This window comes from Hyla sarda, chromosome 10 (genome assembly GCF_029499605.1).
Source record: "Hyla sarda isolate aHylSar1 chromosome 10, aHylSar1.hap1, whole genome shotgun sequence".
NCBI lineage: Eukaryota > Metazoa > Chordata > Amphibia > Anura > Hylidae > Hyla > Hyla sarda.
Window position 1 is genome coordinate 51,694,574 of NC_079198.1, and position 13,052 is coordinate 51,707,625.

The 13,052-nt window shown below is 43.6% G+C and overlaps 1 protein-coding gene across 6 annotated transcripts in view; it reads right to left on the minus strand.

Moving 5' to 3' along the window:
* The window catches only part of LIG1 (DNA ligase 1), a 268,524-nt gene that overhangs the window by 172,883 nt on the left and 82,589 nt on the right, over positions 1-13,052 (minus strand). For all 6 annotated transcript variants that reach the window (XM_056541820.1, XM_056541819.1, XM_056541822.1 and 3 more), the window contains exons 3-4: positions 12,677-12,772; positions 10,870-11,053 (exon numbers count right to left, since the gene is read on the minus strand). In XM_056541820.1, the coding sequence (XP_056397795.1) occupies positions 10,870-11,053; positions 12,677-12,772 (280 nt within the window). The remainder of the gene's footprint in view (positions 1-10,869; positions 11,054-12,676; positions 12,773-13,052) is intronic.

Consider the following 13,052-nt stretch of genomic DNA (forward strand, 5'->3'; position numbering starts at 1 on the left):
GCAAAAGTTCATCGTTTTTCAGTAATGCAACTTAAAAGGAAAGGAGGCATGAGGTGCTATAAAATCTCCTGGTAGACAGATGCGTTGACCATGAACTTAGTTTAGAAAATATGGTTTGATGACATATACTCTAACTGCCCTTCATTTTTTCCAAGCTTTAAAAAGATCTGTATCATTCCCATACCTTTCCCCTTGCTCACATTGTGTGATCTCGCGGGAGGAGAAAGTGGGTGTTCCCTAGCAGACATGACGTCAGTGAAGCCTGTGAGACTTGTGCCCCGCACGCACTTCCTGAGGTCTTTTGCCAGGCCGGGAGCAGACCAAACTAACTGTTTGACTTGCGGCAGGGAACAGAACAGAGCCACCTAGCGGATGTTCTTTCAATCATATGAAAAAACATATAAAGGTTGGAAATTTTAACAGCAAGTAAATAGCAAAGTGTCTTATAATAACATAAGGAACAATATATTTAAAAAGTTTAGTTTGGTGACAATTACTATTTAACCCCTTAAGGACCGGAGGTTTTTCCGTTTTTGCATTTTCGTTTTTTGCTCCTTGCCTTTAAAAAATCATAACTCTTTCAAATTTACACCTAAAAATCCATATGATGGCTTATTTTTTGCGCCACCAATTCTACTTTGTAATGACGTCAGTCATTTTGCCCAAAAATCTATGGTGAAGCGGGAAAAAAAATCATTGTGCGACAAAATTGAAAAAAAAAACGCTGTTTTGTAACTTTTGGGGGCTTCCGTTTCTACGTAGTACATTTTTCGGTAAAAATGACACCTGATATGTATTCTGTAGGTCCATACGATTAAAATGATACCCTACTTATATAGGTTTGATTTTGTCGGACTTTTGGAAAAAATCATAACTACATGCAGGAAAATTAATACGTTTAAAATTGTCATCTTCTGACCCCTATAACTTTTTTATTTTTCCGTGTATGGGGCGGTATGAGGGCTCATTTTTTGCGCCGTGATCTGAAGTTTTTAACGGTACCATTTTTGCATTGATAGGACTTATTGATCACTTTTTATTCATTTTTAAATGATATAAAAAGTGACCAAAAATGCACTATTTTGGACTTTGGAATTTTTTTGCGCGCACGCCATTGACCGAGCGGTTTAATTAATGATATATTTTTATAATTCGGACATTTCCGCACGCGGTGATACCACATATGTTTATTTTTATTTACACTGTGTTTTTTTTTTATTGGAAAAGGGGGGTGATTCAAACTTTTAATAGGGGAGGAGTTAAATGATCTTTATTCACTTTTTTTTTTCACTTTTTTTTTGCAGTGTTATAGGTCCCATAGGGACCTATAACACTGCACACACTGATCTTCTATGTTGATCACTGGTTTCTCATAAGAAACCAGTGATCAACGATTCTGCCGCATGACTGCTAATGCCTGGATCTCAGGCACTGAGCAGTCATTCGGCGATCGGACAGCGAGGAGGCAGGAAGGGGCCCTCCCGCTGTCCTGTCAGCTGTTCGGGATGCCGCGATTAGCCGCGGCTATCCCGAACAGCCCGACTGAGCTAGCCGGGAACTTTCACTTTCACTTTTAGCCGCTAAAGGGTTAATAGCGCGCGGCGCCGCGATCGGCGCTGCGCGCTATTAGAGGCGGGTCCCGGCTTCACTATGACGCCGGGCCCGCCATGATATGACGCGGGGTTACTGTGTAACCCCGCGTTATATCAGAAGAGCAGGACCAATGACGTACCGGTACGTCATTGGTCCTTAAGGGGTTAAAGGGGTATTCCAGGATTTTTTTTTTATTTGACTATGCTACAGGGGCTGTAAAGTTAGTGTAGTTCATAATATAGTGTCTGTACCTGTGTGTGACAGTTTTCTTACAATTCTTATGTGATTTTAACCCCAATATTTATTTCTAACAGCATACAAAATGACTGTTGTCTCACATTTTTCCCAGGTTACAATGCGGCCGAGACCTGACTCACTAGTCAGCTAATGAAAGGAAGCCTGTCTGCTTCAATGGGTGGAGGGAGCAATCTGCAACTAATTCAACAGCTGTAGGCACCCTGATTGAAAACCACAGGTCTTTGAATGGTTGCAGCTCATTTATGTTTCAAAGGGTGGGGTGGCTGATGTGTGGGAGGGAGGAAAATGGAATTGTGGGATTTGTAGTCAAAGAAGAAAACTAAAACAGGAAATACCAGTTCACAAAATGCTAGCCACAGTATTATGGTAATCTCACAACATAGCCATTTAGCCCCAAGACAAGCGCAGACCCTTCCTAAGCATGTCCATTACTGTCTGCCAGGTACGTACTAAAATCACTTTATGGTGGATAACCGCTTTAATCAAGCACAGTAGACTAACACCAGAAGATGACATGGCTCCCCAAATCATAGTAATTGGGGGGAGCTTTGGGGTTTTCATGAGCTGCAAGCCATAATTGTCACAATTATGACCGCTTGAACTATCTTGCTTTGCATGTAATGAATGTCTCATATATTAGTTTCACCTTTCAAGTTGCATTACTGAAAGAAATGAACTTTGCACGACATTCTAATTAGGGATGTCCCAATACCGATTCTGGTATCGGTATTGGGACCAATACTAGACATTTACATGAGTACTTGTACTTGTGCAAGTGTCCCCGATACCTAATCTGATACTTGCCGGCAGGACCTCCGCCGGCAGGTATCCCAGAGGTGCCGAACTATGCAGCGTGCCCAGCAGCTGAGCGCACATCATAGCCGGGACCTGTGGCTAATGCCAAACCTCACTGATCGCGGCGATCAAAATTTATTGCAGCGTCTAAAAGTCCTGAAGTTAACTGCCGGTTAGCGCAGGGATGCTGTTCGGGATCACCACGGTGAAATCACGTTGTCCTGATCAGCTGTGAGGGTGGCCGGCAATCCCTTACCGTGCTCCGTGTCGTCCAATCGTCGCTTATTTACTGCTGCTAGCCATGGCAGGCAGTAGTAAAGGAGCACCAAAAACACTGATCAATGTTATGACAGACTGCATGTAAGTCCCCTATGGGGGACAAAAAAAAAAAAGTTAAAATAAATAAATGAATGTAAATGAACCTCTTCCCTAATAAAAGTTGGAATCAGGGAGATTTTAACTAAAATAAAATCTTTTTTAAAATTAAAAAAAACCCTTCCTCTAAAAATAAAACCACCTTTTCCTATAAAAAAAATAAAAAATAAACCCTGCCAAATGAAAGTATCAGCAAGTAGATTAGAAAAAAAAGTATCGGTAATCTCTCTTTAAAAAAATGGTTTCGGGACATCCCTAATTCCAATTTTTCGGGTTTCATCTGTAGCCTTGTATGGGGGCTAAAGAAAAAAAGTTAATAAATGTGAATAATCTCCTCCTCTAATAAAAGTTTGAATCACCCCGAATCTCCCTTTTTTAAATAAAATAATGTAATAAATAAAAATCATCATTTGTTGTGCCGCCACATGCATATATGTCCGAGCTAATATAAGATTAGCTAAATCGCTTTCATTGGCTTACATGTATAAAAAATAAAAAATAAAATCAAATAAAAATTGTGCATTTTTAATTACCGTACTTCATATACCACAAAAATTTTTTTTAAAAACTGATTAAAAAAACCCTATCAAAACAAAAATGTTAACGATAAAAACTACAGACCACGAAGCAAAAAATGAGCCCTCATATAGCAACATATGTGGAAAAAAAAAATATAGGGGTTAGAAGATGACAATTTTAAACCTAATTTTGGCGTACGTAGTTATTTTTTTTAGGTAGCAAAATAAAATAAAACCTACATAAATTGGGTATCTTTGTAATCGTATGGACCTACACAATAAAGATAAGGTGTCACTGCGTGACTGTGTGAACTGTGTAGAAACGAAAGCCCTAAAAAGTTGTAAAATGGCGTGTTTTTTTTTATTTCACCCCACAAATAGTTTTTGGGTTTTTTTCGCCGCAGATTATGTTATAAAATAAGTGATGTCATTACAAAGTACTATTGATGACCAAAAAAACAACCCTTATATGGTGCAAAATTGAGAGAGATAAATTTTATAAGGGGAGGAGGAAAAAAACTGAAGTGCAAAAACGAAAATTGGCCTTTTCGTTAAGGTGTTATAAGTGCTCTCCAAAGGAAGTTTTGTAAGCCAGGTGTGGGCTGGTGCAGATTTTCGGTGTTTTGGAAGGGTTTCCAACTGTTTGTGCAACATTTGCACTTGAAAAATCTGTTACCAATGCAAGCTGAAATCTGAAATGGATTTTTGCAAGATCATTTGTAGCTTTTTGCTTACTGTGTAAAGTTGCAAAAAAAATGGGCCTTGGCGCACATGCTACATTTCATGCGTCAATTATACGCAAAAAAATAAGCTATAAAGACAATGATAAATGACCAAGGACTTTCAAGAACAATCTTTGTGGGGATTAATACTTTTGTCCAGTTACAGAAGCTGAGGTGCATTCCATTTCATGTAATAAAACTGATTGGTCCCACTCCATGGGTCTTCCCAATTGTGGTGGTTATGAAAAAAATAAAAATCATTTTTTACGTTGCCCATGAACATGTTCAATGTGTTTAACCCCTTCCCGCAAATGGACGTGTATACACGTCCATTTTTCCTGTGACTTAACACAAATGGACGTGTATACACGTCCAATACATTTTCTATCACCATGTCCTTTGGCATGGTGATAGAAACATCATCTCAGCTGTTCTGGACAGCTGACCGATGACACTATGCAGCAGGGGACCAATCAGACTGGTCCCCTGCTGCAGATCATTGTCATTAGTCAGTCAGTCAGTCAGTCAGTCAGTGACTGACTAATGACAAGGACTTGCGGTGTTCCGGGCTGACCGGGTCTCTGGTGACCCGATCGCCCGGAAAATAGGGATGCTCGGAGCGGTCAGAGACAGCCCCGATCATCCTAAGGCATAGGACCGAGGTGGCAGCTGCCACCTCGCTCCTAAACCCCTGCCATTGGTCGTTAGGGCTAGCGACCAATGGCAGGAGGGGGGCGGGAGGTTAAAGGTGAAATCCCCGCTCTGCCCGCCCCTGAATGTCGGCGCAGAGCGGGGGGGGAAGATGGTGGACGGGTTCGGAAATCTCACCTCACACCTGGACCGACAATCGCAGCGGGACTGGCGGCAGGATCGGGACAGGCAGCGCGGGACCAACGGAGGCAACGGCGGACGCAGCAGTAAAGATCAGCCCTAAGTGATCTTCACTGCTGCGTTCCAGGAGTTGCCAAACTACAACTCCTAGCAAGCCCAGACAGCCAAAGGCTGTCTGGGCATGCTGGGAGTTGTAGTTTTGCAACATCTGGAGGCAACCTGGTTGGAGACCACTGTTCAGTGGTATCCAAACTGTAGCCCTTCCAGATGTTGCAAAACTACATTTCCCAGCATGCCCAGACAGTCCGGGCATGCAGGGAGTTGTAGTTCTGTAACATCTAGCCCTTCAGATGTTGCAGAACTACAACTCCCAGCATGCCTTGACAGTCTGGGCATGCTGGGAGTTGAAGTTTTGCAACATCTGGAGGGCTACAGCTTGGACACCACGGCACAGTGGTCACCAAACTGGGACCCTCCAGATGTTGCAAAACTAACTCCCAACATGTCTTTTGGCTGTCCGTGCATGCTGGGAGTTGCAGTTTTGAAACAGCTGGAGGCACCCTTTTTGGTAAACACTGAGTTAAGTAACAAACTCAGTGTTTTGCAACCAGTGTGCCTCCATCTGTTGCATAACTACAACCCCCAGCATGTACGGACAGCCTGCTGGTAGAGGTAGTTTTGCAACAGCTGGAGGTTTGAGCACGCCCCATTTGAGCACCACCCCCCCCCCCCCCCCCCAAAAAAAAAAATTCCCGTATGACACTGTTTCCAAAACAGAGCCTCCAGCTGTTGCAAGACAACTCCCAGTACTGCCGGACAGCGATTGACTTTCCAGGCATGCTGGAAGTTTTGCAACAGCTGGAGGCACCCTGTTTGGGAAACACTGCCATAGGGTATTTTTGGTATCGGAGGCAAGTGTAATTCTTGCATCCGGTTCCGTCCTTATGCAAATCCTTTATTTAGTCTTCAAATGCGCATGGCGCTCTCTCACTTCGGAGCCCTGTCGTATTTCAAGGCAACAGTTTAGGGCCACAAAATCAATGGGGTATTTTCGTACTCAGGAGAAATTGCCGAACAAATTTTGGGGGGCTTTTTCTCCTATTACCCCTTGTAAAATGTAAAGTTTGGGGGAAAACCAACATTTTAGTGAAAAAAAAAGTTTTTACACATCCGACTAACGAAAAGTCGTGAAACACCTGTGGGGTGTTAAGGCTCACTGCACCCCTTGTTACGTGCCTTGAGGGGTGTAGTTTCCATAATAGTATTCCACGTTTATTTTTTTTTGCTGTTCTGGCACAATAGGGGCTTCCTAAATGTGACATGCCCCCCAAAAACTATTTCAGAAAAATTCACCCTCCAAAATCCCATTGTTTCTCCTTCCCTTCTGAGCCCTCTACTGCGTCCGCCGAAAACTTGACATACACATATGAGGTATTTCCTTACTCGAGAGAAATTGGGTTACAAATTTTGGGGGGATTTCTCTCATTTTACCCCTAATAAAAATTCAAAAACTGGGTCTACAAGAACATGCGAGAGTAAAAAATGCAGATTTTGAATTTTCTCCTTCACTTTCCTGCTATTCCTGTGAAACACCTAAAGGATTAACACTTTCTGAATGTCATTTTGAATACGTTGAGGGGTGCAGTTTTTTTTATAATGGCATCATTTAGGGGGTATTTCTAATATGAAGGTCCTTCAAACCCACTTCAAAACTGAACTGGTACCTGAAAAATTCAGATTTAGAAAATTGTGAAAAATTAGAAAATTGCTGCTATACTTTGAAGCCCTCTGATGTCTTCCAAAAGTAAAAACATTTCAGCTTTATGATGCAAACATAAAGTAGACATATTGTATATGTGAATCAATATATCATTTATTTGGTATGTCTATTTTCCTTACAAGCAGAGAGTTTCAAAGTTCGAAAATTTTTCATGAAATGTTGGCATTTTTCACCAAGAAATGATGCAAATATCGACAAAATTTTACTGCTATGTTAAAGTAGAATATGTCCCGAAAAAATCTCGGAATCAAATTCATAAGTAAAAGCATCCCTGAGTTATTAATGCTTAAAGTGACAGTGGTCAGATGTGAAAAAACGCTCTGGTCCTTAAGGCGAAAATGGGCTTGGTCCTTAAGGGGTTAACAAACCAAGGATGTGAAAAAATACTTGTCCACGGGACTAAAACGGAGCAAAATCTACTTGTCCCTCATGACGATCCACTTGTCCGGGCCAATTTTCACTTTTACTCTTGTTTTTTTCCTCCTCGCCCTATAATAGCCATAACTAACTACTATAATGATCCTAGGGATCGACCGATTATCGGTATGGCCGATATTATCGGCCGATAATCACGATTTTGGGCATTATCGGTATCGGCAATTATCTTGCCGATAAGCCGATAATGCCCCGCCCCCCGCACCGCCCCCACCGCACCGCGACCACCACCACCCCGACCCGCCGCACCGTGTCACACCCCCCACCGTGATGCTGGGCGGTATACCGGTATGGATTTTTGCCCATACCGCTATACCGGTCGGGCCCCTCCCCCACCCTCCGAGTCAATAAAAAAAATTAACTTACCCGTAATGGGGGTGGTCCGGGCCATCCATCGTTCCTGTAGTGTCCGGGGGCGTTCCGGGTGAAGGGTGAACCGGTCTGGGCTGTCCTTCTCCGGCGGTCATCTTCTCCACTCCGGGCAGGCTCCGGCCTAGTACACTGCATAGACGCCGCTAAGCCGTGACGTCAGGTGCGTCGCTGCGCACGGGCGTCACTGCGCAGCGGCGTCTATGCAGCGTACTAGGCCGGAGCCTGCCCGGAGTGGAGAAGATGACCGCCGGAGAAGGACAGCCCGGACCGGTTCACCCTCCACCCGGAACGCCCCGGACACTACAGGAACGATGGATGGATGGCCCGGACCACCCTGACAGGTAGGGGGTGAGAAGCGGGTGGCGGCGGCGGCCTATGGCCCCGCAAAAGCCACTGCAGATCATTGATTTAAAGCGCCCGCTTTAAATCAATGATCTGCAGCGGTGTCGCAGGGGGTTAAATAGCCGATAACTTATACCGGAATATCGGTATAAGTTATCGGCTATCGGCCCTAACCTGCACCGATTATCGGTATCGGCCCTAAAAAAACGATATAGGTCGATCCCTAAATGATACCTTTAAAAAAATTTCCATAACTCCGAAACAAAAAAATAAATAAACTGGTAAATTGAAATAGTAAAGATCATTTTGCAAATTTGGTGGTTTTCTTCCCTACGCCATTTACCTTGTGGTCAGCGAACATGTTATTTTATTACTTTAGGTCAGCCTGATTACAGCAATACCAGATTTGTATATACCGTATATATTCGAGTATAAGCAGAGTTTTTCAGCATGATTTTTCGTGCTGATAACGCCCCCCTTGTCTTATACTCGAGTGAACTCTCCGTCTGCCATTCCCTTTCAGTGGTCTTCAACCTGCAGACCTCCAGATGTTGCAATCCTACAACTCCCAGCATGACCGGACAGGCATCGGCTGTCCGGGCATGCTGGGAGTTGTAGTTTTTAAACATCTGGAGGTCCGCAGGTTGAAGACCACTGCCAGGCCTTTGTCATAACCCAGACCCCCCCCCCCCTTTATTTTTCTACTCCCCTCCCCTCGGTGGGAAGGAAGGGTGAGCTGGTCCAGGCCATCTATTCTGTAGGGACCGTCCGGTGGGGAGGGTTAGTCGTTCCGGGCTGTCCATCTTCACCAGGAGGCCCTCTTCTCTGCTCCGGGTCCGGCCCCGGACTAGTTACGTTGCCTTGACGACGACGCACAGGGACGTCCCCGCGCATGAACGTCCCGGTGCGTTGTCGTCAAGGCAACGTCACTAGTCCGGGGCCGGGCCCGGAGCGGAGAAGAGGGCCTCCCGGTGAAGATGGACAGCCCGGAACGACTAACCCTCCCCACCAGATGGTCCCTGCAGCATAGATGGCCAGTACCGGCTCACCCTCCCTTCCCACTGAGGGGAGGGGAGTAGAAAAATAAAGGGGGGGTCTGAATGATGACGAAGGCCCGGCAGTGGTCTTCAACCTGCGGACCTCCAGACGTTTCAAAACTACAACTCCTAGCATGCCCGGACAACCGATGGCTTTCCGGGCATGCTGGGAGTTGTAGTTTTGCAACATCTGGAGGTCCGCAGGTTGAAGACCACTGATTCAGGGGATTGACAGGCGGTGATGATGACGGGGGTCTGGTTGATGACAGGCGGTGATGATAAAGGGGGGGGGGGTGATTTATTTCCCACCCTAGGCTTATAGTCGCGTCAATAACTTTTCCTGGGTTTTTGGGGCGAAATTGGGGGCCTCTGCTTATATTAGAGTATATACGGTAGTTTCTGTCATGTTTTACTAATTTAACCCCTTAAGGACCCAGCCAATTTTCAGCTTACGAACCCGGACATTTTTTGCACATCTGACCACTTTAAGCATTAATAACTCTTAGATGCTTTTACTTTTCATTCCGATTCCGAGATTTTTTTGTGAAATATTCTACTTTATGTTAGTGGTAAAATTTTGTCCATACTTGCATCATTTCTTTGTGAAAAATTGCAAAATTTGATGAAAAATTCCAAAATTTTGCATTTTTTTTTACTTTGAAACTCTCTGCTTATAAAGGAAAATTGACATCCCAAATAAATTATATATTGATTCACATATACAATGTTTTTACTTTATGACTGCATCATAAAGTTGACATTTTTACGCTCCCTCTCTTCTGAGCATTGTAGTTCACCCGCAGAACACTTTACATCTACAAATGGGGTATGTTCTTACTCAGAAGAAATGGGGTTACATATTTTGGGATGCATTTTTTTCCTATTTTCCCTTGTGAAAATGAAAAATTTAGGGTAACACCAGCATTTTAGTAACATTTTTTATTTATTTTTTTTCCCATCCAACTGTAACAAAAATTTGTCAAACACGTGTGGGGTGTTAAGGCTCACTATACCCCTTGTTATGTTCCGGGAGGGGTGTCGTTTCCAAAATGGGGTCACATGTGGGTATTTCTTTTTTTGCGTTTATGTCAGAACCGCTATAAAATCAGCCACCCCTGTGCAAATCACCAATTTAGACCTCAAATGTACATAGTGCGCTCTCACTCCTGAGTCCAGTGTCCGGGAAAATAACAGATGCGTTATTTATAGTGCACAAACGAAGCCTCAGCTACACAAACTCCTATAACTTGAATCTCAGTGTGAAGAAAAAGCAGCCAACAAGTGACCAACACTAAATGGAATCTCCTTCAAGACTGCTAAAGCCATTCCAGGTGACTACCTAATGAAGCTAATTGACAACAGGGTGCAAATCAAAGCAATAGAGGGATACTAAAAACATTTTGACAATGTTTGCTTACTATCTAATTTTTTTGTGCTCTTTTATGGTTTTCATGTCTTCAATATGAACCCACAATGTAGAAAAAATAAATAAATAGATGTGTCCAAACTTTTGATGTTTACTTTACATAAGCTAAACTTTCTATATTTCCCAGATATTTTGGAAGGGGGGGGGGGAATTTATCAAAACCTGCGCAGAAGAAAAGTGGACCAGTTGTTTATAGCAACCAACCTGATAGCTTTTATGTTATTTTTCTAAAAAGAAAAAAAAAAAAAGCAATTACGTTGCTATGGGCAACTGGTAATCTTTTTTTCTGCACAGTTTTTGATAAATATCCCCCATAATATTTCTCCAAAGCCAATGACCTTTACTTACACAGACACTTTCCACAGACCCACTTAGGGTTTCTTACCTTTGCATCAACAGTTTTACTTTCTTTTTGTGTAGTTGACACTTCAACATCCATCGGTTCTTCATTTTCCCCTTCACTTTCACTTGCCAAAACTCGTGCTGATTTTTTTGACACGGACTTTATCGGAGAATCTGCATCATCAGTAGATAATTTACCATTTTTTTCTTTAGATAGATGTTCATTACTATTAAAAGAAGGTAAGAAAATTTTGTACACATGAACAAAAAGATCAACCAGATTTACTACGTAAATAAGTGTTTACTATAGTTTTAAGGCCATTTTCACTTAAAGTGTAGCTCCCACCATCCATTTTTTCTTTCTTTCTGTCCCTGCCTATTGCCCATCTCTCCCTAACCCCCTCCCTCCCTTTACATTTTTTTTTTACTATATTAAAATCCCTTTTTGTCTGCCTGGTAGTGTGCTCACTACCAGGCAGACTTCCCCAGCAGGCACGTCACTGATGCCTGCTGGAGCCGGCACTTCCGCCCTTAGCTCACTATACAGGGTGCCTCCAGCTGTTTCACCACTACAACTCCCAGCTTGCCCTAACATCTACTGGCTGTCAGGGCATTCTGGGAGTTGTAGTGGTGAAAAAGCTGGAGGCACCCTGTGGTGAAAACAATAACTTTATTAGCGCAGCAGTGCTACTTCGGGAGCAGCAGCAGCGGCGGCGCTCTCCCTAACCCCGCTCCCCACCCCCATACCTCTAGTGCTGAGCGGCGGCACTCCCCCGAACCCCGCTTCCCCCACCCCATTCCTCCAGTGAGGAAGACTTACCAGAGGATCAATGAGCTGCCTCTGAACAGGGTAACGGCCTCCGGACAGGGTAAGGGGGGGGGGGGGCGGGGCCGCGGACGCGCGCGAGGCCAGTGGAGCTGGCCAATGCGCGCAGCCCCAGCTATCAGCGTGCTCGCTCTCGCCTGTCTGATTGACAGGCGCGAGCGAGCACCGCAGTGACTGGATTTCGACTCATTTGCCAGGCTGAAATGAGTCGAAATCCACTAGTGACGTCACTGCAGAATGCATTCGGCCACTAGGAGGGCGACCCCTAGTGGCCGAATTTAAAAGTGATTTTAAACTTGTTTAAAATCACTTTTTTAAATTAAAGTATATTAGAGATATGTTGTAGTACTTAAGTACTACAACATATAAATTTTTAGATTTCATGACAGTGCCCATTTAAATGAACAGGGTTGTAGTTTATATAATTTAAAAAAATTCATAACTTAGATGTTAAATAAAAAATGGTTTTATAAGCATGTGCGCATCCCAAGAAGTAAAGGCATAAAGCTAAGCTAGTATATGTTTTCTCTATCTCACTACAAGGATACACCACCCCAACCACCCCCCCCCCCCCCCCCCCCCCCCTATTAATCCCCACAATGAGGAATTATCAGCACTGGAGTTTCTTCACAAATGTTTCCAGCACAGCAACATTAAAGGGTTACTCCGCTCCCCAGCGTCCGGTGGGATGTCACGGGACATCTATGGGAGGAGGCGTGACGGCCGTCGTGCCCCCTTCCCATAGACTTTCATTGAGGGGGTGGGGCGTGACGTCCCAAGGGGGCGGCCGTGAACACAGAAGCCCGCACCCAGCGTTCAGAACATTGAGTTCCGGAAGCTGGGGAGTGGAGTAACCCTTTAATATCCACTCACTGTGCAGGGAAACAACAAAAACAATCACAACTTCTAGTTAACACAATAATTTTGGGCCTTTTACTTGCAACACTGAATAAGGTGAACATACAAAAATGCAACCATTGTGTGAAATTTTGTAAAGAATAAAAATAAAAAATAAACTCCTCACCTTTTATGTTTGTTTTTCTTTCCCTTAGAATCAGAGTCAATATCAGACAATTTCTTGCCCTTCGTAACTGTTTCTACTTTGGGTTGAAAAAATGACCTGGAAACAAAGACAATTAGACAATTCCTTTATTTGTTTTAAGCTGTTAAAACAGTGAGGAGAAAATAAGTAACATTTCTATTTTGAAGGCAAGACCAAGGAGGTCATTGCTTGGCTGCAGTATCATATGAATGCTGTACATGCTACCAATGTTAAAGCAGAGGGGGATTCACTCTGTTTTTAAGTCATGACATTTCCAACACTAGAAATCCTGGGCAAACCCCAAAAATAAGTAAAGTGGCATCTACATAGTTTATGCAGACCATTTATGCACACTAAA